The sequence below is a fragment of the Kogia breviceps genome, chromosome 18 (assembly GCF_026419965.1).
Source record: "Kogia breviceps isolate mKogBre1 chromosome 18, mKogBre1 haplotype 1, whole genome shotgun sequence".
NCBI classification, from domain to species: Eukaryota; Metazoa; Chordata; class Mammalia; order Artiodactyla; family Physeteridae; genus Kogia; species Kogia breviceps.
Genome location: NC_081327.1, coordinates 54,387,239 through 54,413,193, shown reverse-complemented (window position 1 = coordinate 54,413,193; position 25,955 = coordinate 54,387,239). Strand labels below are relative to the sequence as shown.

The window sequence follows — 25,955 nt, the reverse complement described above, 5'->3', positions numbered from 1 at the left end:
CCACTGCTTACTTTTCTCAGTTTCACTTCCACCTAATGGCCTGTTGAAAAACAGCCTCCGAAGACTGTAATTACGGAGGTACAGTTTACTCTACCAGCAAAACAAGAGACTGCACTCCATTCTTGAATTATGTAAGTTCACTGTTATGATTAAAAATCTTTTATTAGAAGAATGAAACTCAGGACTTCCCTGGTGGTACAGTGGTTAAGACTCTCCGCTCCCAAGGCAGGGGGCCCAGGTTCAATCCCTGCTCAAGGAACTAGATCCCACACACGTGCCACAACTAAGAGTTCACATGTCACAGCTACGAAGCCCGAGAGCCACAACTAAGACCCAGCACAACCGAATAAATAAGTAAATAAATTTAATTTAAAAAAAGAAAAATGAAACTCAAGACTTTCCAGAAAGCCTCCCTTATGGTAAATATGTGAAGCTCAGGACTTCAGTATCCTAGAAAAGAATTTTTTTTCCGCCAATCAACTCACAATACTCTGCTTTTCATACTAAGGCAGAAAACCAACCCCAGGAAGAGCTCACCAAGCAGGGGAACAGGGTCAGCTGTGCAAGACCTTAGAATCATCTGAGGATCCTCAGGCCACAATTCGGGGTTCAATGGCGGGAGGCAGGCTTCCTGTGTGACTCTGCTGTGCGGTCGGGGTTCAGAATCACTGAGCACAGGGGCATCCCCACAAGCCAGCGATTCCGGACGGGAAGAACGAAGCAGAAAACCGCAGGGAGGGCCAGGAAATCTATTGCGACACTCAAGTGTGCCCCCAGACCGGACAGAAGAAACTATAAAACAATTTGAGGTGACTGTCCGCTCCATAGGAGGACCCACTGCTGGATGAACAACAACCAGAGCAAATGTTTTTAAAATGGGAGCTATTTTAGTGCTTTTAAGGATTTATTTATCATTAACAAGTTAAAGGCAAACAAGCAGAAGAAAAACTATAATGCAACTAAGCTAGAAATAATTTGATAGAAAAATTCCACTCCAATGCAACTTTTCAGAAATGTCTTTCCCACAGAGACAATTCTTTGTAACTGAACTCATTTCCCATTTCCTCTTTTGACTCAGTGAAATTCTTCACCTCCAACATTCTGCTTTTTCAAAAATAACCTCCCAATCTAAACCAAGATCATTTTACCTCCTTAAGCTAGTCAATTTATCAAGCACTTGATTAGTAATAAGACCTCTCTCACGCACACTTTTCATAATAATTTTACCTTCAGGGGATTCCGTAACTTCAAAAGACTCGGTTCTGTTTCTTTAACCATTCTCTCTCCCCTGGGATGGCACCTGGATATTCCCCCACTAAGCAGCTCCCCTGTGCTCAGCTTCAAGTATGCTGCTGAACTCCAAACCCACATCTTCAACTTGGACTGCCCAACCATACTCCAGTTCCATATTTCAAGCTGCTAGCCCCTAGGCTCTTCCTTCCACTGTTATGTTCTAGTTTAACCTTAAAATCAAAAGGTCCATTATTTTCTCAAAACCAGGTGTTACACTTCTACCAATAGCAAACTTCACTGTTCTTCCAATCTTCTAGATGAGAAACCTTGAAGATTATCTTGAATTATTATACCCCAATTCCTGGCACAATCTCATCAAAATGTTCAAAAATTTTTATTTGGTAAAAACAGTAGCAACTGCATGAACTGAAATAAGCATTCCAATTAAGTGATGCATCCTGACATCCCATACACCTACACCTGAGATTCAGAGAACAGGATCTCAGTTAAGTCAAACGCAAGAGCAGAACCTTTCGGAACACAGAATATACCTCAATAATAAGATTACTAAAAAAAAATTAGGGGAATTCCCTGGTGGTCCAGTGGTTAGGACTCTGCGCTCTCCCTGCTGAGGGCCCAGGTTCAATCCCTGGTTGGGGAACTAAGATCCACAAGCCACAGGGCACGGCCAAAAAAAAAAAACAATTTTTTTTTTTTGAAGCATCTCCTCTTCGATCCTAGTGTTACTATCCAGCCCAAGTCCTTACAACCCACAACCCCTCCATGCCAGGGTATCTGCAATAACCAAGATTAGACTTCAGCATCTCAATACCTAATAAAATTCTTGGCACATAAAAGACCCTCAAATGTTGACAGAATGGCCAACAGTCCTAAAACAGTCTGTCACCAAACTAAACATTTTTATTGAACACCAATGGCACAGAAGATATTAAAAAAAGATATCTTAGGGGGCTTCCCTGGTGGCGCAGTGGTTGAGAGTCCGCCTGCCGATGCAGGGGACATGGGTTCGTGCCCCGGTCCAGGAAGATCCCACGTGCCACGGAGCGGCTGGGCCCGTGAGCCACGGCCGCTGAGCCTGCGCGTTTGGAGCCTGTGCTCCTCAAAAGAGAGGCCGAGGCAGTGAGAGGCCCGCGTACCGCAAAAAAAAAAAAGAAAAGAAGAAAAAGAGTGGGGAGGGATGAAGCGTCAGGTAAAGTCCTTTGCAGCCACCCTCCCAATGCTCATTCTCTTTCTCCCCTGTTGGACAATGGTCACCCAGTTCAGAAGGCTGACACCCCCCACTCCACAGGGGAGCCAGCACGGCATGCCACCCCTCTAGCCCAGAGCACTTGGTTCAGGGTGACCCAGAGGGCACAAAGCTCAGGGCACTGCCAAGAATTCCGGACACACTTTCTTGCGCCGGTTTGCGTGCTGGGCACAGATGTGAAGCCCGCAACTACTGTAGCCATTTTGCCACTGGGGGGAAAACTAGCCTTAGGATAATAGTAATACAACACAAGTGAAGAGAAACCAGGTCTTCAAAGATGTCACTGAACTGATGCATCAAACCAACCTTGAAGCCTGACCTACCTACAGAATTTCTAGTGCCGTGGGCCAGTAAATCTCTAGTTTACGGTGTAAGCCAGTTAGAGCTGAGCTTTCTTTTACCTGTTATCAAAAGCATCCTGAGACAGAAATGGAGGGTGAGCGATCCAGAAGATTCATACCAAGTAAGATCACTCAAAAAGCAAAAAAAAAAAAAAAGTTAACCTGAAACCTAAGTCCTACTCACTCTCCCACATGGAATGCCCTCCCCCCTTCTCTCCATTTGCCCAAATCCTATTCATTTTCAACGTCACTCATTGCCCACTTCTTTCACTCCCTGAATCCCCCCTGCAGCACGTGACATGTGCACCACCTAGTTCAACACATTACACACCTCAGAACCTGCCCCAGTGGTTCTCTCTGCCTCAGTCAGCTGCTGAGTCACCCGCTACCTGCACAGGGTAAGCACGCTTTAGTTACCCTCCTGAGCAGCTACAAGCATTAGCTCAAACAGCCCGCAGCAAACAGGAGCCAGCGGGCTGACAAATATTATATAAAAAGATCTTTCTCAATCTTTTTCAAATATTTCACAGTGTAACTTGCTTTTGATCAAATTAGTATGTAGTTTTAAAATAAAAACATAAAAAAACTTCATGTTTTAATTTACCACTAATTATTTCCTTAGTATTACTAAACAAAATTTATCTCCCATTCTGCCTCCAAGTAACCAATGATTAAAGATGGTCATCTTTCAGTTTACAATACTGCTCTTTAATTATCTCTGGGAAATAAGATCATCCCCTCACAATGAGAAACAGCTAATAAATGGATCCAAAAACGCCAAACATCACTGCTTTTACTATGCATAAAATATAACTTGTGGATACTCCACAGTACTTAAAAATAACATTGAAGAAAAATGTTTAATAATCAGGAGTGTTTACAAGACAAGAAATGGGGAAAAAATACTAAACAACACGGAGCACAGTCCTAGGTTATGAAAAAGGAAAATACATTATCACAAATACATGGCAAAGGAGCTGCCTTGCTCCCCAGGCATCCCAGTTCCAAGCGGTCACCCCAGAGCCTTCGCTTCCTCCACCCCCTGCCCCAGGCTGAGCTGAGGCCTTCAGCACTTCTCACCTGGATCACTGAGTGCCTAACTGGTCTTCCCGCCCCCGGACTCATCCTTCACCCTCCAAACCACATGCAGCCACCACACTGCTTTCTCCAAAACGTGAACCTGATTATTTTGGTCCCTAGGAAGAGGCTGGCAAGGCCCCGGAGGCCTCTCACGACAAGAGGCTACAGCAGAGCACGCAGAGCCCCCAGGGCTGCGCCCCACCGCCCAGAACCGCAGGCTCAGGGCCATCCACACAGGGTCTCTTACCCACAGCGCCTTCTCGCCCGCCAGGAGGGGCGCCACCGGCTTCTCCTCACATTACAGAACTCAGTTCCAAAGTCTCCTCTTTGGGAACGACTTTCCTAACAAGCTGATGAGTTACTCACTCTGGATTTCAACAGCTGATGAGACTCTTTCCCACATTCAACCATGGACTTCCTGAATATACTGACAGTGTTATATCTTGCATTAATTTATTTATCAATAAATATTTTTGAGCACTTACTACATTCTAGGGGAACGTATCAGTGAACAAAAGAAATCCTTGCCCTTGTTAATCTTACATTCTAGTAGGGAGAGAGGAAATGAACAAAATTATGTTAGGATATTAGATACAGGGTATCAGAAGGTGGCAGGTGCTCTGAAGAGAAAGCAAGGCAAGAAGGTGGTGAGGGTTCAGGAGGCAGGAGGCTGGATTTTAAAGAGGCCAGGGAGGCAGGCCGTCCTGAGAAGACATCACCCACACCGAAAGCTGCCCAGGGCCAGGCAGCAAGCTCGAGGACAGAGGCCGGGCATGCTGCAGCAGAGGGTCTTGGGTAGAGAGGACTTATTTGTACTCATTTCTGTGGCACTTAGCTGAGCTCAAAAAATAACCAGTGGATGGGGCTTCCCTGGTGGCGTAGTGGTTGAGAATCCACCTGCCAACGCAGGGGACACAGTTTCAAGCCCTGGTCTGAGAAGATCCCATATGCCGTGGAGCAACTAAGCCCGTGCACCACAACTACTGAGCCTGCTCTCTAAGAGCCCACGTGCCACAACTACCGAAGCCCGCGCTCCGCAACGAGAAGCCACCGCAATGAGAAGCGCGTGCACCACAGTGAAGAGTAGCCCCCGCTTGCTGAAACGAGAGAAAGCCCATGGCAGCAATGAAGACCCAAGGCAGCCAAAAATAAGTAAATAAAACAAAATAATAAAATAAATATTTATTAAAAGTAAATATATAAATAACCAGTGGATAAATGATGACACTGGCTGAGACATCTGAGGTGACAAAGGTGGCAAATACAAAAAATAACTCTGGCAAGCCAAGTTCTTTCCACACTCACCACTGACACACATTTGGGCTCTCCACCTTGGAAGGCAGACAGCTCTGTGGCTCTTGAATTTGGGGATAGCAGCATTTGTTCAGAGCAGGTCAACAAAGGATCAATGCTATGGACGACTAACTGGGACTGGGAAGGCTATGGTGAAGACATCTTATTTACATCAGTAAGGGTCCTCTGATCTCAGCTATACCTGTTGAGAAACAGCCCAAAGAACGAAACAAAACAGCTTATTAGCTGATACACAGATCAGTCACCTGGATCCAAGAAACTACACAGAGATAAAGAGAGTCGTGAAACCCTTAAAGAAAACTTAGAGGTCACCTGCATTCTTAATGCAAGAATTACAACCGATCTGAATACCTCAGGAGCAGCCCACCTCTTCTTCAGCAGCTCTCATTACTATAAAGGTATTTCTAGGGAGGGCAAAGCTGTCCCGTGGGGCTCTGCACACCCTCATCCTGATCTTCATTACTAGAACTGGAAACACCAAAACAAACCCTCGCGCAGTCCCGAACCTGACAGCCAGCCAGCTGCTCCCACATGCAGGACAGGATGCTGCGCCCGACAGTGGGGCCACTGGAGGGGAAGCAGACCCCTCAGAGCTCAAGAAAGCCTTCCTGAGCCCCAGGCCGCTCCCGGGCCCCTGTGCTCATACCTTGGACCACCTGCCAGACGACCGTCTGCGTACTGTGCCCTCCGCGAGGCAGGGCCATGCTGTCCTTCCACCACTCAGGCACTTGCCCCATTCGGGGCCAGCAGGCTGCAGGCCTCCGGGAAGGGCTGAGTGACCAGGGAGGAAAGACACGGCACTCCCAGAATCAAAGTCCACAGGACCCTCTAGGCTCGCTGTGCACAACATACGTGGGCATCCTTCCCTTCTTCACAGAAAAGGGAGGAAGCTAACTCAGATCTCTGTTTTCAACCAAAAAGAAATCAATGGCAAAGAAACAAAATGGCAACGTATTTTACTTTCTGTCCACCTTAAAAAGAAAAGAAACTCATTTTTCAACACCTCAAAAAGAAAAGAAACTCATTTTTCAATATGTGTCAGGGGATGAGAGGCAAACTCTTTGCAAACTGAGGTGCAGCAACTGTGTCCAGGACTAGTCATGGCTAGGGTATTGCTACAGTGTCATTGCTTGTGAAGTTCAATTTATAACCAGCTAAACTTCCAGCCAAAACTGAAGAGAACGCTTTTAAAGATTTTTTTTTTGTAAAGCTATCTCTTAGCTCGTTCTCACTGAACAGAACTCTAGTCACAGATGAAAAAGGAAGTTTGTGCTCCTGGCACTTAACTCATACTGTGCAGTGTGGCATGGAAAAGCCAAGAATTCAGTAAGAACCAAGACGGAACCAAGAGTGATTATTTCAACACCAATTTGTGACAAACTGGAGACAAGAACTTCTAAGCTGACAAATCCATGAACAGCAACCAAAAGAAGGCAGCAAGAATTTCCGACGGCAAACTGGCTTAATGCTCTGCACAAATCCCCAAAGAGATCTGCACCACAAATGGGCTTCGGGATGAATTAGGAATTTTGTTCCATCTCGCTGGAACATCAGACGGTCACAGTTAAATCGAGCTGTGGCCTAGTCTGTGCTGCCCGCACACCATCCACAAGGGCCCCATCTCACCGCACAGAGCACAGCAGGTTCTAGTGGCTATGGGGAACATAATGTTCATGTGCATATATGTATTTATTTGTAATTGTGTTTCATAGCTTATGAATCCCAACACAGGCCTCAACATAGAGCAAGAGCTGGATACATGTTTGTTGAGAAGGAATTAGTCAATGAGTCAGTTACTGAACTTCAAACAAAACTGAACTCTCATTCTGAAGACCCAGTGCCGCAGGTCTTCAAATAGCAACATTTTCAGGCTCCTCAGTTGGTTCTGTTCCCAATTCACTCCACTCAGTGCTAAAATTAATATTCTCCCTCAGAGAGCCACAAACCTGTATCTTTTGTTGTTGTTCATACCTAACCTAGACTGGAAAAGTTTTAAAATGTCCAAAATATGATTTAGTTAATCCTATTCATGGAAAAGTGCTCAGCAGGTTAAGGGAAAAGGCTGTAAACAAAACTATGTGGAGGGGGACTTCCCTGGTGGCGCAGTGGTTAAGAATCCGCCGGCCAATGCAGGGGACACGGGTTCGATCCCTGGTCTGGGAAGATCCCACATGCCGTGGAGCAACTAAGCCCGTACGCCGCAACTACTGAGCCCGCATGCCTAGAGCCCGCGAGCCACAACTACTGAAGCCCATATGCCACAACTACTGAAGCCCGGACACCTAGAGTCCGTGCTCTGCAACAAGAGAAGCCACCGCAATGAGAAGCCCGCGCACCGCAACAAAGAGCAGCCCCACTCGCCACAACTAGAGAAAGCCAGTGTGCACCAACGAAGACCCAACACAGCCCCAAAACTTAATTAATTGATTAATTTTTAAAAAAACTCTGTGGAAGCTCTGACACCTGCGTGTGGCTGAGGGAAACACAGACTTGGGGGCCTAATTAGGAGTCCCTACTTAGTGTGTCTGGATGGCCACCAGGATGCCAGGTGACCTGATGAGAGAAGACCATGACCAAGGATGACAACTTAAAACATACTATTATATAAAAGGATCCCAAATGTCTAAAATTTACCACAAAGAGTACCAAAGGGAAGCATTTCGAAATATTAACAGAAGTCATCTCAGAGTCGTGAGATATTAGGGGTGATGTCTTTGCTAATATTTTCTTTATTTTCTAGGAGCATAATCAAGTACCTAATGCTTGTTTTAAAGGTGCCCCCCAAAAACATACAGGGAATAATGTCCCCAAATGACCTTCCCTAACGACTCTATCCAACTACCAGTGAGGACATTCAAGGGCTATTTGCCTTGCATTAACCTGCCTCAGATGACCCCCAAAGGAATGTCCTAGCTTTTCCCCCCTCAAAGTTCCGAGGTTTAAGATGCCTGAGGCGCCGCGGTGAGCGGAGCGAACACTCTGGAGGAGATCTGAGGAGCCAGAGGAGGGACACACCCTGCCACCCCACGCAGGACCCCAGGCGGGCCCCTGCACAGCCATCCCCCTCAGCAATGCCAACACAGAGCAGGACGACCCCCTTCCTGGAACCCATGCTTTCCCACAGGCGCCCACCTGCTGACAGGGGCAGACGCCATCCAGGCTGGACTCCCCAGGTCCCTCGCCCCTCCTGACTTCGGTCCGGCCCCTCACCCTACCCACCAGTCCCCCATCGAGCCCACGTGCCCCGGCGTACCCGCAGGCTTTGAGACCCTGTTCCTCCACATGCTTTCCCCCCACACCCTGTCCTGGCGCTTCTCTGCCCAAATGTCGCCTTTCTAGGAGAGTCGTCTTCCCAGCTTCCCCCGATGCTCCCCCTTGTCCAGTGCACGTGACGCTGCCACTCCTCCCCACCTCCACGGCACCCTCGGCACGGTGGCTCGTGGGAGGCCGCCGTGAGCCCACTGGGACGGTTCTGCAGGGCAGGCAGAGTGTGAGCGCGTGCCGCCCTCCTCCACACTCTCCCCGGGGTAAGGCTGGCCGCCCGCACCTCGGCACCCAGCGTTCCCAGTTCTCAGGGGCTCCCCACACCCTCCAGCTGCAGAGCCGTCCTCGGCTGGGTACCAGCCAAGGCGCCGCTTCCGGGAGCCCATCCAGGGCCACGCCGACAGACCTTGTGCCCTCCCTCCCGACACAGTCCTCGGTTCGGGATGACACAGGCATTACTGTGACTATCTGATTAGCGTCGGTCTCCCTCACCAGACAGTAAGCTCCCTGGAGAGGGACAACGCCCGTCTCTGCTCACCACTCCATCCTCAGTGCCTGGTACACAGCAGCCACTCAATAACTACTCGCCAAATGCGTGCGTGCATGCGTGCGTGCATGCGTGCGTGCGTGCATGCGTGCGTGCATGCATGAATGAAAGTTTTTGACCGTATTGTTCACACCTCTGTTACAGGAATTAACACCCTAAAACAGTATATACCAATCAGCCTGTTTCCCTCTCCCACTACCCTGTGAACTTCTAAAGCACAGAAACGCTTTTCAGCTCTATCCTAATGCCTGGCCACCAAAATTTTTTGTTTGAACAATTACAAAAGATATAAAGTCCTTTATATGTAGTTCTGAATAAAGGTGTCTGGTATCCTACAAATTAATTCCAAAGGACACAGAATGCTACCCCTAAAAGACCCTATTTTGCATTTTATTAGAAGTAGTTGAATATGGTTTCTGGGGAGAGGACCTGACATGAGATATGGGAGAGTTTTTTTGGATTTTTTTCTTTCTTTTGCCATTGCAGTACTTTGATAAAAACAAAGTGGGAGGGACTTCCCTGGCAGTCCAGTGGTTAAGACTCCACACTTCCACTGCAGGGGGCATAGATTCAATCCCTGGTAAGGGAACTGAGATCACAGCGTGGCAAAAAAAAAAAAAAAAAAGATAAATAATGATAAATAAATAAACAAAAACACAAAAGGGGAGGTGAACAAAGCCTTATTTTGGAGAAGATGGGGAAAACCCAGGTTCATTACCCAATTCCCCACTATTCACTAGGGTTGATGACCTATCAACCTCTGCAACTAACAAAAGGTTTGTCCTCTCAGTAATCTTCTTTAGCGCAGAGGTGACCAAGAGACAAGAATTTAACTTTGAATCAGACATTTTTTTTACAATACAGAAACTGAACAGCATGGCTGCTATAATTAAGGGGTTGAACATCTTCAAAGTATCATTTCTTTTTAAACAAATGGTTTGGGCATTTTAATAGTCATAAATTTTTCTACAGCACTTCCACAGTTCTCAGTATACTGGGTCCCAGGGAACCACTTTAAGCTCCAGAACATCTGCTCCATCCCCTGGCAAAATTTGGTAGAAATAAGAACCCTTCCTATACTTGAATAGATGGCTTCAATAGTTTTAGAAACAAGACTAGCTCCAAAAAATCCAGCTCAGTGACTACCTGGTTAGAAGCGACTGCATTATGAGACAAGGGAACAAAACAACAATGCCCAAACACAAAAAGGCACATAAGACAGACATCAGGTGAGGACCAAGGATCAGGGAGGAAGAAAGAGAGTGACATACTTTTTACTTTAAATATTTCTGTTTCAGAAATTGCAAGTCTTTATTTTGTATTTAAAAATAAAATCAGTGGGACTTCCCTGGTGGCGCAGTGGCTAAGAATCCGCCTGCCAATGCAAGGGACACGGGTTCAAGCCCTGGTCTGGAAAGTTCCCACATGCCTCGGAGCAACTAAGCCTGTGCGCCACAGCTACTGAGCCTGCGCTCCAGAGCCCGCGAGCCACAACTACTGAGCCCGCATGCCACAATGACTGAAGCCCTCACGCCTCTATAGAGCCCATGCTCCACAGTGAGAAGCCACAGCAATGAGAAGCCCGTGCATCGCAACGAAGAGTAGCCCGCGCTCGCCGCAACTAGCGAAAGCCTGCGCGCAGAAACGAAGACCCAACACAGCCAAAAATAATTAATTAATTAAAAATAAAATCAGTAAGAACTTTCACCAAAATGCACTCTACGCAAAATCTTGTAATTAATAATTAGTAGCAGATTAGCAACCCTTAGTAATTACTAACACATTAATGTCTTTAAACATGTAAACCTTTATTTCATTCATTTGGCCATTCCATGAATCTTCACTGAGGAACTACCATGGGGAAGTCACACTGTGAAACATCAGGCCTTTATCAGTTCGGCCAAGTAGAAAAGGCAAAGGATAGAAGTCCAAAGACCTGCTCTTAAGTCCCTGATAGCTCATTTAAGAGCCATGCGACTTCACATCACAACCTCTTTTTTTTAACTTTTTTTTTTTTTAATTTATCTACTGATTCATTTATTTTTGGCTGCATTGGGTCTTTGTTGCTGCACACGGCCTTTCTCTAGTTGCGGTGAGCGGGGGCTACTCTTCGTTACGGTGCGCGGGCTTCTCATTGTGGTGGCTTCTCTTGTTGTGGAGCACAGGCTCTAGGTGCACGGGCTTCAGTAGTTGTGGCACGCGGGCTCAGTTGTTGTGGCTCACGGGCTCTAGAGCGCAGGCTCAGTAGTTGTGGTGCACGAGCTTAGTTGATCCGCGGCATGTGGGATCTTCCTGGACCAGGGCTCGAACCTGTGTCCCCTGTATTGGCAGGCGGATTCTTAACAACACCAGGGAAGTCCCACAACCTCTTGAGTCTCACTTTATTCATCTGTAAAATGGTGATAATAACAATACATTACAGAGTTGCCGTAAGGATCAAACCAGTCACGGCACTTCATAAACCATGCAGCTTACGCACTGCACAACTTTCTCCACATGCTGATTGCTGCAATGCTTAATTTTATAATAAGTATGTTCTTCCTTATCCAATTATCAGATCTACCCAGAAGGCCTACTCTCCAGGGTCTCAAATAAATATACACATCTTGGCAGCCACTTAAGGGGAATTACTACTTAAATATCAAGAGAAGTTTTTTATAACATCAGGCAAGAATCTCTGAAAACTCCAGAATTAAATGCCATTTTCAAATTCTCTTCTATTCCCCCCCCAAGTCCTATCACAAGAAAAAAAATTGATGTTTTCAAAAAAAAAAAAATAGAAAGGGTATATATTTTAAGGATGAAAGTCTCTCAAAACAGGCAACTGCTTCACTCCTCTGGAGTTATGAACTGTCTAAAATAGGAGAGACACAAAAGAAGAGGAACACTAGAATTCCTCTTGACAATTATCAGAATATCAAATAAATTCACAAGTTGACTGGCCCAGACTAAATTTAAATGAACATAATAAAATTTAAAATGTATTGCTTATATGCAGAGTAAAGGATACCATCATGTTTATGCAAGAACAATTAAACAATGCAGACTAACTCATTAGACCAAAAGACAAATCAAAATTTCCCCCTGAGCCACGTATTAAACGTTCTTGCACAGTGCTAGCTCTAGTTCACACGGCCCACGGCTTGCAACATGTAATTTATACAGATATCCAGCTTTACTCAACATATTTTAAAACACAGAGATGAGTATTTTTGACTTGTACTCACAATAATGATAAACTTCTATTTTTGTGAACAGTGAGGAGAGTAAGTTGAGAAAATGGTCTGAAAAGCTGTCCCCACCACTTCCCGTGCAACCAATGCACCTCACGGGACTAAAGCCCCAGGAGCAAGGGGGAGGGGCGCACGTGCTATTCATGGGACCCCTCCCTTCCCACCCCAGCCAGCTCGTTCACAGTAACAGGCCTGTAACATGAGCCCCTCTATTTTGTGCGGTCTTAAATGCGCGTTTTTTCCTACATTCGGTTTCTTACAGCAGGAATACCTCTAATATTATTCAATTAACATTTAAGTGTTTTTTTTTCACAGTAGCTCCAATGACAACATAAGTTTGCAGCTGTCATGGTGAATCTTGAAACTTTAAAGACTACTTGCTGCAAAAGAGCACGGGCATGCCAGCATTTCTTCATAAAACAAGTACAAATGGGGAAACAAAATTGTACCATCAGAGAAAGAGAGAGAGGGGGAGAGAAAGAGAAAGGCAGGCAGCTATATGTGAAACTCAGGTACCAAAGGCACAAGAGTGAGGCACCAGCCTCTCTCTTGGGAGATACTTTCCTTTCGAACGCACTACTTGCGAGACTCTTAAATCAGCGAGTGTAGTCTTATGAGATGGCCCTTGAGCTGATACCAGACAAAGAGAGAGCGCGGATCTGAAGAAGGACAACCAGTAAAGCTGCGGACGAAGCCCCGGAGGGAGGGGCTGGAGGAGGGACAGGAGCAGGCGCCCTCAGTGGGCGCACCCTTGGTGCAGACCCGGGCTGACACTCTCTCCAGGCACGCGGTCATCTCTCAGTTCTCAGGTGAGCGAGAAAGGGAGAGTCCGGGAAGACACGCTGTATTCTCTCACTCCCTGCCCCAAACCACACTTCCACTCCACACCTCCCTGACCCTGTTCCCAGGAGAGGGCAACCCGAGCACAGTGCCTTTCACAACAGGGAGCAGCAGGGAGCTATTGGTTTCTTGGGTCTCCTGCGGAAAATGGGGTCACGTCTGAGGAGCTTCTTAAACAGTCAAAAAGTAGCCCACTCATGAAAAGTCTACATTCTGAAGACTCCACATCTAGGTTTACGACAGATTCTACAATTTCTGATTCTTGAAACCAACAGTACTATAAACCTACCCCACGGGCTACCTTCATTTTGCCTATTGTTCTTAGTACAGACTGCACTGACAGAAACGGTCACAGAAAGACCTATTGGGAGATCACTTCAATAAACAGGAAAACTGCAGTCCAAGCACATGTAAGTCTTTGGAAATGAACATCTACACTGCTGAAGTAGCACTAAAGTGACAAATGACAGTAATCCAGTGGCCCAAGGCCAGTAAATTCCATTGCAAACAGATTTATCTGTCTTGTGCCACAGTGATTCTTGCATGTGTGGCAGTAAAGACAACTGTAACAGCGTAATTACAAATTCAAAAGCAAGTGCTTCCCACTGTTTTCATATTTAGTATATTATCAGTAAGAAGTGTCCTCAGCACCCACCCTTAATATGCCACTTGAAAAACCAGATCCATTAACAGCAAGTACTTGCCCGTCTGAAATTTGTAAAAACACAAGAACAAACAAAAAATAACCTCGATGAACTATAATTCAAGTAGAGATGATACAACTTTTCTCAATTGCTTCAATATTATATTCTGAACACAGCACAAAGTAAATGTGCCACTAGGCCTGGCATTAAATAATCATTAAGCTTTGGAATTCTTTTCTCCTTTAAGTTTTCCTATGCAAACCACTATTCAAATCACTTCAGTTCCACATAAAAAAGCTCTCGAATCTATGTCCTAACTGTTGCTCTAAAGAGGAATTTGGAATGAGGCGGTCCACTTACTATTTGCTCATTTCAGGACACTGGTCCCCACAAGACGGGCTCCAGAGGGTGAGGGTGAGGCCCTGGATAAGGCTCGTCTCCACTGCTCCCGTGCAGAAACCTCTGAGGCGAGCATCAACGCACAAGCTTTAAATGGCTTATCTAGTCTTAGGACATGTTTCAAGATTTTGCTGTCACTATGCAAAGGAAAACCGGTATCTCCAAATACCCCATATTTCAAATAATTTTATTTACTTCAGTTGCTCAGTATGAAACTCCAATAAAAATGTATCCCTTTGGAAAACTACTAACACAGCTGTCAGTTACAAAGATATTCAACGATACGGCAACACTCTACCATATGCTGTAAACTGGATCAAAGAAATTCCAGTGTAAAATGTGGGTGCCACAATGCTGTATGTGAGGCAGTGAAAAGATGAGGGTGAGCCCCACCGCACAGGACCAGGACGGGAGCAGCCACACGACGTCCAAATAGGGTGTACGAAGCATTACCGTAGAGATTTCACTATAAATGACTGCAATGATCACAAAAATCTCTTCTGGTTTACGGCAGAATTGGTCAGTTCAAATTAATTACCCCTAATCATTTTAATCAGTTCCCTCATGCAAACAAATGTCAGAGATGTACTTTCACTTCAACTGTCAAAGTTCGTTGTATTTTTAAAATGTGTTGAAAGCTACTGGCATTAGAAATGTTTCTAAGTTTTGCACTGTTTCATGTCAACCCAGGGGAAAGGGTTCAATCAGTGGTATGGAAATAGGCTATAAACTACATAAATGTTTTAGATTGTAACCTTAAAAATCCAATTTTAAAATAGGACCCTTATAAAAACTTAATAAAAGAAAAAAGAAATGAAAATAGGACCCTTACTGTTCATTTGTGATTGATATCCCCAATAATAAACAAGTAACACACATAATAACAAATAACAGTGCTTAGCAGAGCACGAGAGCCCAACCAATATTTGCTGAATTAATGAATGTCCTTGACTATGGCAGGACCTTCAGGACAGCAGGTAACTGAATAAAACAAAATTATTAAAATGCTTAGCCTGACTCAAGCAGGATCCAATCATTAAATCCTATCACATATGATCTCATTACTTGTTTTCATTACTATTCGTCTAAAAAGAAAATTATGAAAAGAAAAGAAAGAAAAATATGAGAACTCATACTATTTCCTTTCCTACCTTCTGCAAGCTACAACTTAAAAGCATTTTAATCATACTTTAATTTTTTTTACAAATTTTTTTATTTTTGGCTGCATTGGGTCTTTGTTGCTGTACACGGGCTTCCTCTAGCTGCGGTGCACGGGCGCCTGGGCTTCTCACTGCGGTGGCTTCTCTTGTTGCAGAGCACGGGCCCTAGGCACGCGGGCTTCCGTAGTTGTGGCACGTGGGCTCAATAGCTGTGGCGCACGGGCTTACTTGCTCCACGGCATGTGGGATCTTCCCGGACCAGGGGGCTCGAACCCGTGTCCACCCCTGCATAGGCAGGCAGATTCTTAACCACTGCGCCACCAGGGAAGCCCTAATCAAACTTTAAAAGAATAAACCCAAAGTGCTGCTAACATTTATGTTCAGCTAACTGTTGCCACTCCAATTTTCTGAAGATGTGTATAGGCAATATTGCTGTATAAAACATAAATACTAGGACATTTAGGAAAGTAAAATAAATTACAATCACTTTTACCTATTATCACCACTCACTAACATTTCAGTTTGCATTGCGATTGGTGCTTCTGATAATGGAAGTGGGGACTTCCCTGGTGGCGCAGTGGTTAAGAATCCACCTGCCAATGCAGAGGACACGGGTTCGAGCCCTGGTCCGGGAAGATCCCACATGCCACGGAGAAACTAAGCCCGCGAGCCACAAGTACTGAGCCTGCGAGCCACAAGTACTGAGCCCGCGAGCCACAACTACGGAAGCCCGCGCACCTAGAGCCCATGCTCCGCAACAAAAGGAGCCACCGCCATGAGAAGCCTGCGCACCGCAACGATGTGCAGCCCCCGCTCGCCACAATTAGAGAAAGCCTGTGCGCAGCAACAAAGACCCAACGCAGCCAAAAATGATAAAATTAAAAATTTTTTTTAAATTAGAGCAAGGCTTAATTTTTAAAAAAATTTAAGTTGAGAAAAAGGCAAACACGAAATCTCTTAAGGAAAGAAATCTTTGAATTGCATACTTGTAAAACTTATTCAACCGCTACTAGGCCCTTTTTTTTGTGCAAAGAACTATACTGAGTTACTTTAAAACGCAGATGTACAAGTGAACAGAAGTTTAAAGGGGAAAGTTGTAGCGCAAACTAAAGTGCCAAAAGTTTAACAAAATTGCTGCTTCCTGAAAGATCTCTTTTTTTTTTTTTAAGTTATCGAGTCTCAAATTCCGCGACATGCGTTAATTCCAATAGTTACTAAAACCGACTCCATGTCCAAAAGGGCAAGAAAAACCAATTGCTTTGCAAGGGTTACAATTTACCGGCCACCAGTTTTCCAACAGCTACTTTGTTTCATTTTCCCTTATTTAATACAACAGCACATTGAGATGATATAAAAACGCGCAATAACTTCTAGGGCTTAGAAGTCAACACATCAGCGGTGCACAGCAAGCCTGACAAATAATACCACATGCCGATTTTTATCCAGACCAATTGTATTTGAGGGAGTGGGGAGAGGGAAGATGAGTTCAACTCTACACTCATACCTCCCTAAAAGCGTGCGTTTTACTTTCTTTCCACTACGGGATTATCACAAACGACCCCTAAGATACCGCTCTGACAGGGTGAGGCGGATTCGTGCAAAAGATGTCACTCAAAGGCAGGTACAAGTATGGTCCTGGCGAGTTATTTCGAGTTTTCTTTGCACCAGTAACCTTAGGCTGCTTCTTAGTGACTTGAGTCTAAAAGTCAGAACACCGGCAAGCCGCCGCCCCGCCCCGGGTCAATCAAACTGCGAAAGCAACCTTTGGGGCCATGGGGAAAACGGGGCACCCCAAATCTTGGTTGGCTCGTTGCGGGCAGAGAGGCGACCACAAGGCGTGGAAGGCTGTGCCGCCCCGAGGCCTCCCAAAGATTCCCGGCTGCCTCCCGGGACAGCCAGGGCCCCATCTGCACCGCCGGCTCGCCCCGCGGTCCAGCCCCGAGGTTAACCCCTTCGCGCACCCCACGCCCTCTCCGGGTGCCCCCTCTCCGCCGCCCCTCTGAAGCGGGGCCCGGTGGGCTCTGGCGCAGGGCGGGCCGGGCTGCAGGCGGCCGAGGCGCGGAGGCGGCGGGAGGCTCGGGGCCTAGTCCCGGGCAGCGTGTCCCGGCGCCCTCCCCCACTCCCACACGCTCGCTCGGGGCCGGGGTGAGCCCGCCCGCCCGTCCGCCCCGGCGCCCACCCGCCCGCGACCCGGGGCCCCTTCCCGCCGAGGGCGCCGGCCGGCTGCTACCTGCGGGTTGCGGAGGGCCATGGCGGCCCGTTTCAATGAGCCTCGGCGCTCGTCCGACTCCTCACGCTGCTTCCCCCGCCGCCGCCATCTTCTCGCCCGCACATACACACTCGCATCGGCCGCCGCGCCTGCGCACTGGCCGCGGGGCGCGGGGCGCGGGGAGGCCGGGCGCGCCGAGCGCGCGCTGCGCATGCGCGGTCGACAGGTGGGCGTGCGCGGCTGGACTCGGCCCGAGGCCGACCGTGAGCTCGCGGCCCTCGGCGGATGCGGGCCCGCCGCGGACCGGGAGCTCCCGGGTCCGGCTGCAGCTCCGGAGGGGAAAGGGCAGTGGACGGAGGTGATAACGCCAAAGCGCCCGGTCGGCCTGGGTTTCTCACCAGCCGGGAGGCCACCTGGGTGCTGGGCGGGACTCGCGATGTCCGGAGCCAGGGAGCAGCGGCCTGAAGTCCGCCCGCGCCCCCGAACCCCTGGGTCGTCCTGGGCCGGGGTCTCCGAAGTGCGCGCTGAAGATCTCAGAGGAGTCCCGATTTATGGAGGTCACATCCGTCCATTCATTACTTTATTCACTTTTCATTCATTCCACAAACACTATCTGAGCGTCTACTCTGTACCACGCTTTTAGCTAGGCATTGGAGAATATTTTGAAAAAATAAAAATGAAAACGCACCGGTAAAGCGTTTAGGATTGGGGCCTGGCAAATAGTAAGCACTCAGCGTTGCCTATCACACGCATACATGCACGCATACAGACAGATCAGCTTTCGGGTCATTGGTTCAAGAAAACAGTGAACCCCCTACCTGACCATGCAGTTTATCACCTACTTCGGCCCTTCTAGCTGAGTAATTGGAGCAAGTTAATTCCGTTTCCTAAGTCTTTGGTTTCCTCACCTGTGAATGAGGCTAATAAAATTTCTTAACTCCCAAGATTTCTGTGAGGATCAAATTAGATGAGTGTGAACACACCAGCCCTCAATAAAGATTAGCTTCTGTGATTATTATTCATAACCATGATCGCTGTTTTCAAGTGCTCAGCGAACAGAGAAGCTACTCTTACCAGACCCTGTGCTGAGAAGAGGGGATCAATAGTAAGATCCATTGCCACATTCCATAAGGCAGAGGGCCTGGTCTTTTCAAAAATGGGATGCCATGAAAAATATAAGAAGGGGAAGGGATTGTCTAAAATAAAAGAGCTAAACTGATACAAACTACTATATATAAAATAGATAAAAAACAAGGTCCTACTGTATAGCACAGGGAACTATATTCAATAGCCTGCGATAAACCACAATGGGAAAGAATATGAAAAAGAACATATATACGTATAACTGAATCACTTCTCTGTACAGCAGAAATTAACACATTTTAAATCAACTATACTTCAACACGAAATTCTAAAAATAAAATAAAAGAGCTTAAAAAAAAAACTTAACCGAATACAAGGTGTGAATCTTGATTGGTTACTGGTGTTTTTTAACCTGGTAAATATTTTTTGACAGTTGGAAAAAGTTGAGTATGGCTTGGATGTAGATGATTTTAGTGAATTATTGGTAGCTTCCATAATATAATAATGATATCACGCTCATATGAGAGAATGTTCTTTTGTCAGGATAGGCATCTGAAGAATTTAGGGGTGGATGTCATAATACCTGAGTTATTTTTTAATGGTGCAACAAAAAATAAAATTATATAAGCACACACAAATACACATAGAGGGAGAGAAAGTAAATAATGCAAAATGTTAACAGTTGTTGGATCCAAGTGGTACCATCAACTTTTCTGTATGCTTGAAAAAAATTTTAACAAAAAGCTAGGGAAGGGAATTCCCTGGTGGCGCAGTGGTTGAGAATCCGCCTGCCGATGCAGGGGACGCGAGTTCGTGCCCCGGTCCGGGAAGATCCCACATGGCGCGCAGCGGCTGGGCCCGTGAGCCATGGCCGCTGAGCCTGCGCGTCCGGAGCCTGTGCTCCGCAACGGAAGAGGCCACAAGAGTGAGAGGCCCGCGTACCGCAAAAAAAAAAAAAAAAAAAAAAGCTAGGGAAGGGAATTCCCTGGCGGTCCAGTGGTTAGGACTCCGCGCTCTCACTGCGATGGCCTGGGTTCGATCCCCAGTCAGGGCAATATGATCCCACAAGCCCCAAGGCTCGGCCATAAAAAAAATTAAAAAATGAATCTGGGAAACATAATACAATACTGTATCCAAGCTGTGATTAAAACCACAGAAAAATTCTGCCTACATATAGAGAAAGACAGGGAGGGATATGAAAACACATTGGTGACATAATGGTTGATATCTGATTTTCATCATAAAGGTTCTTGAACAAAAATTCAAAATGATGGGACTTCCCTGGTCCAGGAAGATCCCACAGAGCAACTAAGCCCACGTCCCACAACTACTGAGCCCGCGCACCTAGAAGCCGTGCTCCGCAATGAGAGAAGCCACCACAATAAGAAGCCCGCGCACCAAAACGAAGAGTAGCCCCCACCCCGCGCGCAGCAACAAACACCCAAGTCAGCCAAAAAAAAAAGTCAAAATTATGATCAATGAGACCCAGTTCTAATTTTCAAATCACTTACAGAGATATTACCACAAATTTTGTTTGTTTGTTTAATGTTAACACTCTTGGGTTTTTTTTGGTTGGTTGTTTTTTGGGGGGTTTTTGGCCGCGCTGGGTAGCTTGCAGGATGTTAGTTCCCTAACCAGGGATTGGACTCGTAGCATGCCCCCTACAATGGAGTCCTCTCACCACTGGACTGCCAGGGAATTCCAACAGTATGTTGTTTGTCTGTTTGTTTTTCATGGTGGCACCACATAATTTCAATACAAGGAGATAAATGTGAAAAGGAAAATATGAACAAACACTGTGGGCCCTGCAGTCCTTAGCAAACCCTCATACTTGCACTAAGAGCCAAGGAAGGAACCCAGAGTCGAGACAGGCCAGAAATAAAATCCTGAGTCCCTCACTCACTGGGTTGCATGAATTTCAGCAGGTTACTTAAACTTTCTATGACTCTTTTGTAAAAGGTGGTGTGGTAGGCGGAATAACCTCATCCCAAAAAGTTCACTTCCTAATCTTCAGAACCCGTGCAGATGGGACTTTACACGGTAACAGGGACTTTGCAGATGGGATTAAATTGAGGACTTTGAGATGAAGAGATAATTCTGGATTATGTGGGTGGGACCCATATAAACACAAAGATCCTTAAAGAAAGGAGGGAGGAAGCCGCTTCAGAAGGTCAGACAATCAGAGAAGTAAGAGAGGGTGGGGTGTGAATTTCAAGATGTTAAGCAGCTGGCTTTGAAGATGAAGGCAGGGTTATGAGCCAGGGAATGCTGGAGGTTCCAGAAGTTAGAAAAGAAACAGACTCTCTCCTAAAGCCTCCAGGAGGAACAAAGCCTTGCCTACACCTTGATTTTAGCCCAGTGAGTCTTCTGACCTACAGAACTATAAAATAATAATTTGTAAACCAGTCCATGTGTGGTCATTTGTTACAACAGGAAATTAACATAGGGGAGAATACCACTTCCTTTGCAAGTCTGTTGCCAGGAGGAAACAAAGTAATGGATCTAGCACATGGAGTATGGTGCTGAGCAGTTTTTAACTATCAATCAATACGTGATAAGGGACTTTTTATTGTATCCCAGGAGGCTGTAAGTTTTCTCCAAGGAGGTAACATTTGAGCTAAGCCTGGATGGCTATGTCCTGAGAGGGCACCCATATTTCCCCATCTGAACCAATGGATACATGTTCTGACAAGCAGGAGTTAACTCTTGGGCCCAAGGGGTCAGAGTATTTCAGTTAGACCTGTCCTACCTGGAAAATTCTTTTCTGAAACTCTGATGGTATAGAAGAGTACCACTAGCTGTGTGACCATGGGCGAGTACCTACCTCTCTGGACCTCAGTTTCCTCATCGGTAAAATAGGAGGAATAATACCTTTCAGGAATGTAGTAGAAATGAATATAATGACAAGAAAAGGTATGTAAATTGCTTAATAAGACGTTCAGCATAGAACAAGGGCTCGATGAATGATGGAAATTATCATTATGATTCCCAGACTTTTTGGAAAGGAAGGTGATGTTTGCACAGGCTCAGTGCATTTGACAGGATTTATTGCCAATGATAGAATTCAAGCTTTCAAACAAAAATTAGAATTTGAGGAAATGTATCCACCATTGTGAGCTGGGCAGCTTCCCAACACTGAAGGACTTTTCTGATGAGATTGGTGGTGAAAGTAACAAATGAGATTTTTTTTTTTAATATATTGACTAATGGAACATTTCAACATTTGGAAGATGTGTATAACTCACTGAATCAATATTTTCCAAATGACCCATGTAGGATGTTATAAAATCATGCATGAATAAAAGATCTATTCAAAGTACAAGATAGACCAATGTACTTTAATCTAACAGTGTACGAAAAATTCAGAGATGATTTCACATTCCACTTTCCATTTTCCTTTAAAAAATTTGTCTGGGGCTTCCCTGGTGGCGCAGTGGTTGAGAATCCGCCTGCAGATGCAGGAGACGCGGGTTCGTGCCCTGGTCCGGGAAGATCCCACATGCCGTGGAGCAACTAAGCCCGTGAGCCATGGCCGCTAGGTCTGTGCGTCCGGAGCCTGTGCTCCGCAATGGGAGAGGCCACAACAGTGAGAGGCCCGCATACCGCAAAAAAAAAAAAAAAAAAAAAAAAAAAAAAAAAAAAAAAAATTTGTCTGCTTTTCACAGAGCAACAGAGAAAAATATTCATTCCTTTTTTCTTCTTTTTTTTTCTTCAAAAAGGCCATTCCTTATGAGGACTATACTTTTCAGGAAAATACTCTTCTCTCCCTTTCCCAACTCCATGCTCTGTGTGAGGCTGGATTTTCTTCACACTTCAATCAAAGCAATATATCACAACCAGCTGAAGTCACAAGCAGGTATGAGAATGCAGCTGACATGAAAAAGCTTTAAAAAAATACAAAATAACGCCACTCTTCTCACCAACATGTTTTGTTTTGAAAATGTTTCACTAAAAATATGTTATTTTTTACATTGGCATGCAATGAGTTTATGAGAAAAAAAGGGCCATACGTATTTGTAAATGTCTTCGTTTTCATTCCTAAGTGGTAAATAGCAATAAGATAGAACACACAAATACAAAAGAGTCTGGGGGTCAGCAATAATTTTGCAGGTGAAAGGAAATCTGAGGACCTCCCTGGTGGTCCAGTGGTTAAAAATCTGCCTGCCAATGCAGGGGACACGGGTTCAAGCCCTGGTCTGGGAAGATCCCACATGCCACAGAGCAACTAAGCCTGTGCGCCACAACTACTGAGCTTGCGAGCCACAACTACTGAGGACCGCGCTCCGCAACAAGAGAAGCCACTGCAATGAGAAACCCGTGCACTGCAATGAATAGTAGCCCCTGCTTGCTGCAACTAGAGCCCATGAGCAGCAACAAAGACCCAAGGCAGCCACACACACACACACAAATTTATTTTACTGAAGTATAGTTGATTTCAAATGTTGTGTTAATTTCTGCTGTATAGCAAAGCAATCACTGACACATATATATACATTGTTTTTTACATTTCTTTCCATTGTGGTTTGTCACAGGATATTGACTATATTGATAGTTCCCTATGCTATACAGTGAGACGTTGTTTATCCATCCTATATATAATATAATAGTTTACATCTGCTCACCCCAAATCCCAACCCATCCTTCCCCTAGCCCCCTCCCTCTTGGCAACCACAGGCTGTTCTCTGTCTGTGGGTTTGTTTCTATCCTGCCGATAAGGTCATTTGTGTCATATTTCAGATTCCACATATCAGCGATACAATATGATATTTGTTTCTCTTTCTAACTTACTTCACTCAGCATGAGAATCTCTAGGTCCATCCATGTTGCCGCAAATGGCATGGCATTATTTCATTCAAAAAGACATTTCTGAGACAACCTAGTAGTGTACGTAAGGCCTAGAGGAGACTAGAGAATTATTCACCAGCAAATGTGTTGAGTGTGCTAGTGGCTTTGAGATTATGCTAGAAAACACTACTTCCTGTTTTAAGGGATATACGCTGAAATACGTACAGGTGAAATGACAGGATGTATGGGATTTGCTTCAAAAGATTTGAGACAGAAAGAGAAAGGAAAAAGGAATAGATGAAGCAAGAAAGGTGAAATCTTGAAAACCATTGAGATATGAGGGTGTCCGGTCAGGTCCTCTGAGAAGCAAAAGGGATCATGGGAGGGAGCTGGGGGGCGGTGGGGAGAGACCTGGACTGGTGCCTGGCTGTCCCCTGGGCAGGAGCGGGGATGGGGAAGGGCTGGGTAAAAAGTCCTTGAGCCAAATTTGCTCATCAGAGCAATCCCATTCCCTGGGGAAAGGACCTGCCTAGTAGGGCACACTGCTCATACTGCCTGTATGAGTTTCCTAGGGCTGCTGTAACAAATAGATGCTCTGCGGAAGCATCCGGCCTCTGGTGCTGCTGGAGATCCTTGGCTTAGAGCTTCAGCACTCCAATCTCTGCTTCCATTGTCACACATTCTTCTCCCCTCCGTGTCACTTCATAAAACCAACTCTGAGGGTTTTTCATCCAGAGGCGAAAGGAAGGGAACCTCAGGTTGTCCCCCTGAGGCCCTCATCACGGCTTGTTATCTCAAATATGTTAAATCTTTAAACATCAACATCAAATTCAGCCCAGCAACCTGCCCGAGGAGGGAACACAGGTTGCTGCCTCTCATCTCAGCTCCCTGAACGGTGTGTTCACCCATTTATTTCTTCTCCTTATTTTGCTCTTCTATTCTTGGTGGCAGAACTCGTATAGTTGATGTCTCTTCTTGAGTAAAATAGCCGCACAGTGCCAGCACCATTCTTCCTCCCTTCTCCGTTGTACTTATTTCCTTGTCTCTGCCACTGTCCCCAGATAACAGAACAGGTGCCACTATCCCAGAGGACCTCGGCCAGGGGGAAAAGCGCTCAAGAAAAGGAATAAGACAAGGTAAGATGCACCATTGGTCTGGGGTGCATTAATTCTGGCCTCAGGTCACTTTGAGAACTCAAAGGAATCATTGATTTTCTGTAACTAGGTTCCTACATAAGCAGGAAAGGCCAGTGCGTCCTGCCTGCCTCTTGGGTTAGATACTGAGATCAACTGGGACGACGAAAGGCAGCTTGTACCGTGTAGATTAATCCATTAACTGCAACACATTCATATTACTAATTAGTTAAAGTGGCGACATCACTATTTAATACCCTTTCATGTTTCTTGATTCAGTCACCCCTACAAAACCTTCCCCTTTCACATTCATCAAAGAATTTCTTTTCTTTTTTTCTTTTTTTTTTTTTTTGCGGTACGCGGGCCTCTCACCGCCGTGGCCTCTCCCGTCGCGGAGCACAGGCTCCGGACGCGCAGGCGCAGCGGCCGTGGCTCACGGGTTCCCGGATGTGGGATCCTCCCGGACCGGGGCACGAACCCGCGTCCCCTGCATCGGCAGGCGGACTCTCACCCACTGCGGCACCAACGAAGCCCAGCAGTGACTCCTCTTAAGGAGGCCACTTCCTGCTGATGGGATTGAGCAGGAGAGTAGGCGATGGTTTTGTCCCAGCACACACCGGTTTCCGGTTCAGCCCCAGCAATCACGATTCTGCTCTGGGGAGGTGGGGACCACGCTCACCTTGCCTTCCACTGTAGTCTCAACACGAGGCAGAATCTCTAACACGTGGTGAGTCCTCCACGAGCTCCTGATGACTTCGTGAAGAATTCGGGCCCCAGAGAACATTTGAATGGTAGCTCCAGCCTCTCCAGACAGGGAGGTGACAGCTTCAAGCCTTCAAAAACCACCTTCCTGTCTTTTCCTGAGTAGAGATTCTCTTTTTCCCATTCCAGGACAATCTAGGTTTGGCAAACTTGGCAAGCTCACCCAGCTAGTTAGAGGCAGAGGAAAAATTAGCCCCTCTCTCCTTGCCTGGACGATGGCAATTCTCTACTAATAGAATATGCTACAGTCTCACCCCGGTCTCTTTCCGTTACCGTCCGCGCAGCAGCCAGAGGGATCCTGTTAACACTCAGACTGGACCCTGTTCCCCCGCAGATCAGAGCCCTACGCTGGTCCCCATCGCTCTGAGGACAAGTCCATACGGTGACCTATGAGACCCTAGGAGAGCTGGTCCAGCCTCACTTCATCTCCTGTTCCTCTCCCCCATATTCTCTCTGCTCCAGCCCACTGGTCTCCTTGCCATTCCTCAAACAGGCCAGGATGCTCCTGCCCCAGGACACGTGCACTAGCTGCTCCCCCTGGCTGGGATGCCCTCCCCACTTCCTAGTGGCCACTCCTCCCTTTTCTCCAGGGTCACCCTCTCGTGACAACTTCTCTGGCCGCCCCCGATAAAACAGGAACGTCCTTCCCAATGCTGCTTAT

At 46.3% G+C, this 25,955-nt stretch overlaps 1 protein-coding gene across 2 annotated transcripts in view; it reads right to left on the bottom strand.

Annotated features, from left to right (window-relative positions):
• The window catches only part of USP10 (ubiquitin specific peptidase 10), a 70,219-nt gene extending 52,530 nt beyond the window's left edge, over positions 1–17,689 (bottom strand). Inside the window, exons 1-2 of one of the 2 annotated variants that reach the window (XM_067019807.1) lie at positions 17,553–17,689; positions 10,853–11,435 (exon numbers count right to left, since the gene is read on the bottom strand). In XM_067019807.1, the coding sequence (XP_066875908.1) occupies positions 10,853–10,867 (15 nt within the window). In that variant the 5' untranslated portion in view covers positions 10,868–11,435; positions 17,553–17,689. The remainder of the gene's footprint in view (positions 1–10,852; positions 11,436–17,552) is intronic. The other variant, XM_059043822.2, reaches the window with a different exon arrangement.
• Between the last annotated feature and the right edge of the window lie 8,266 nt (positions 17,690–25,955).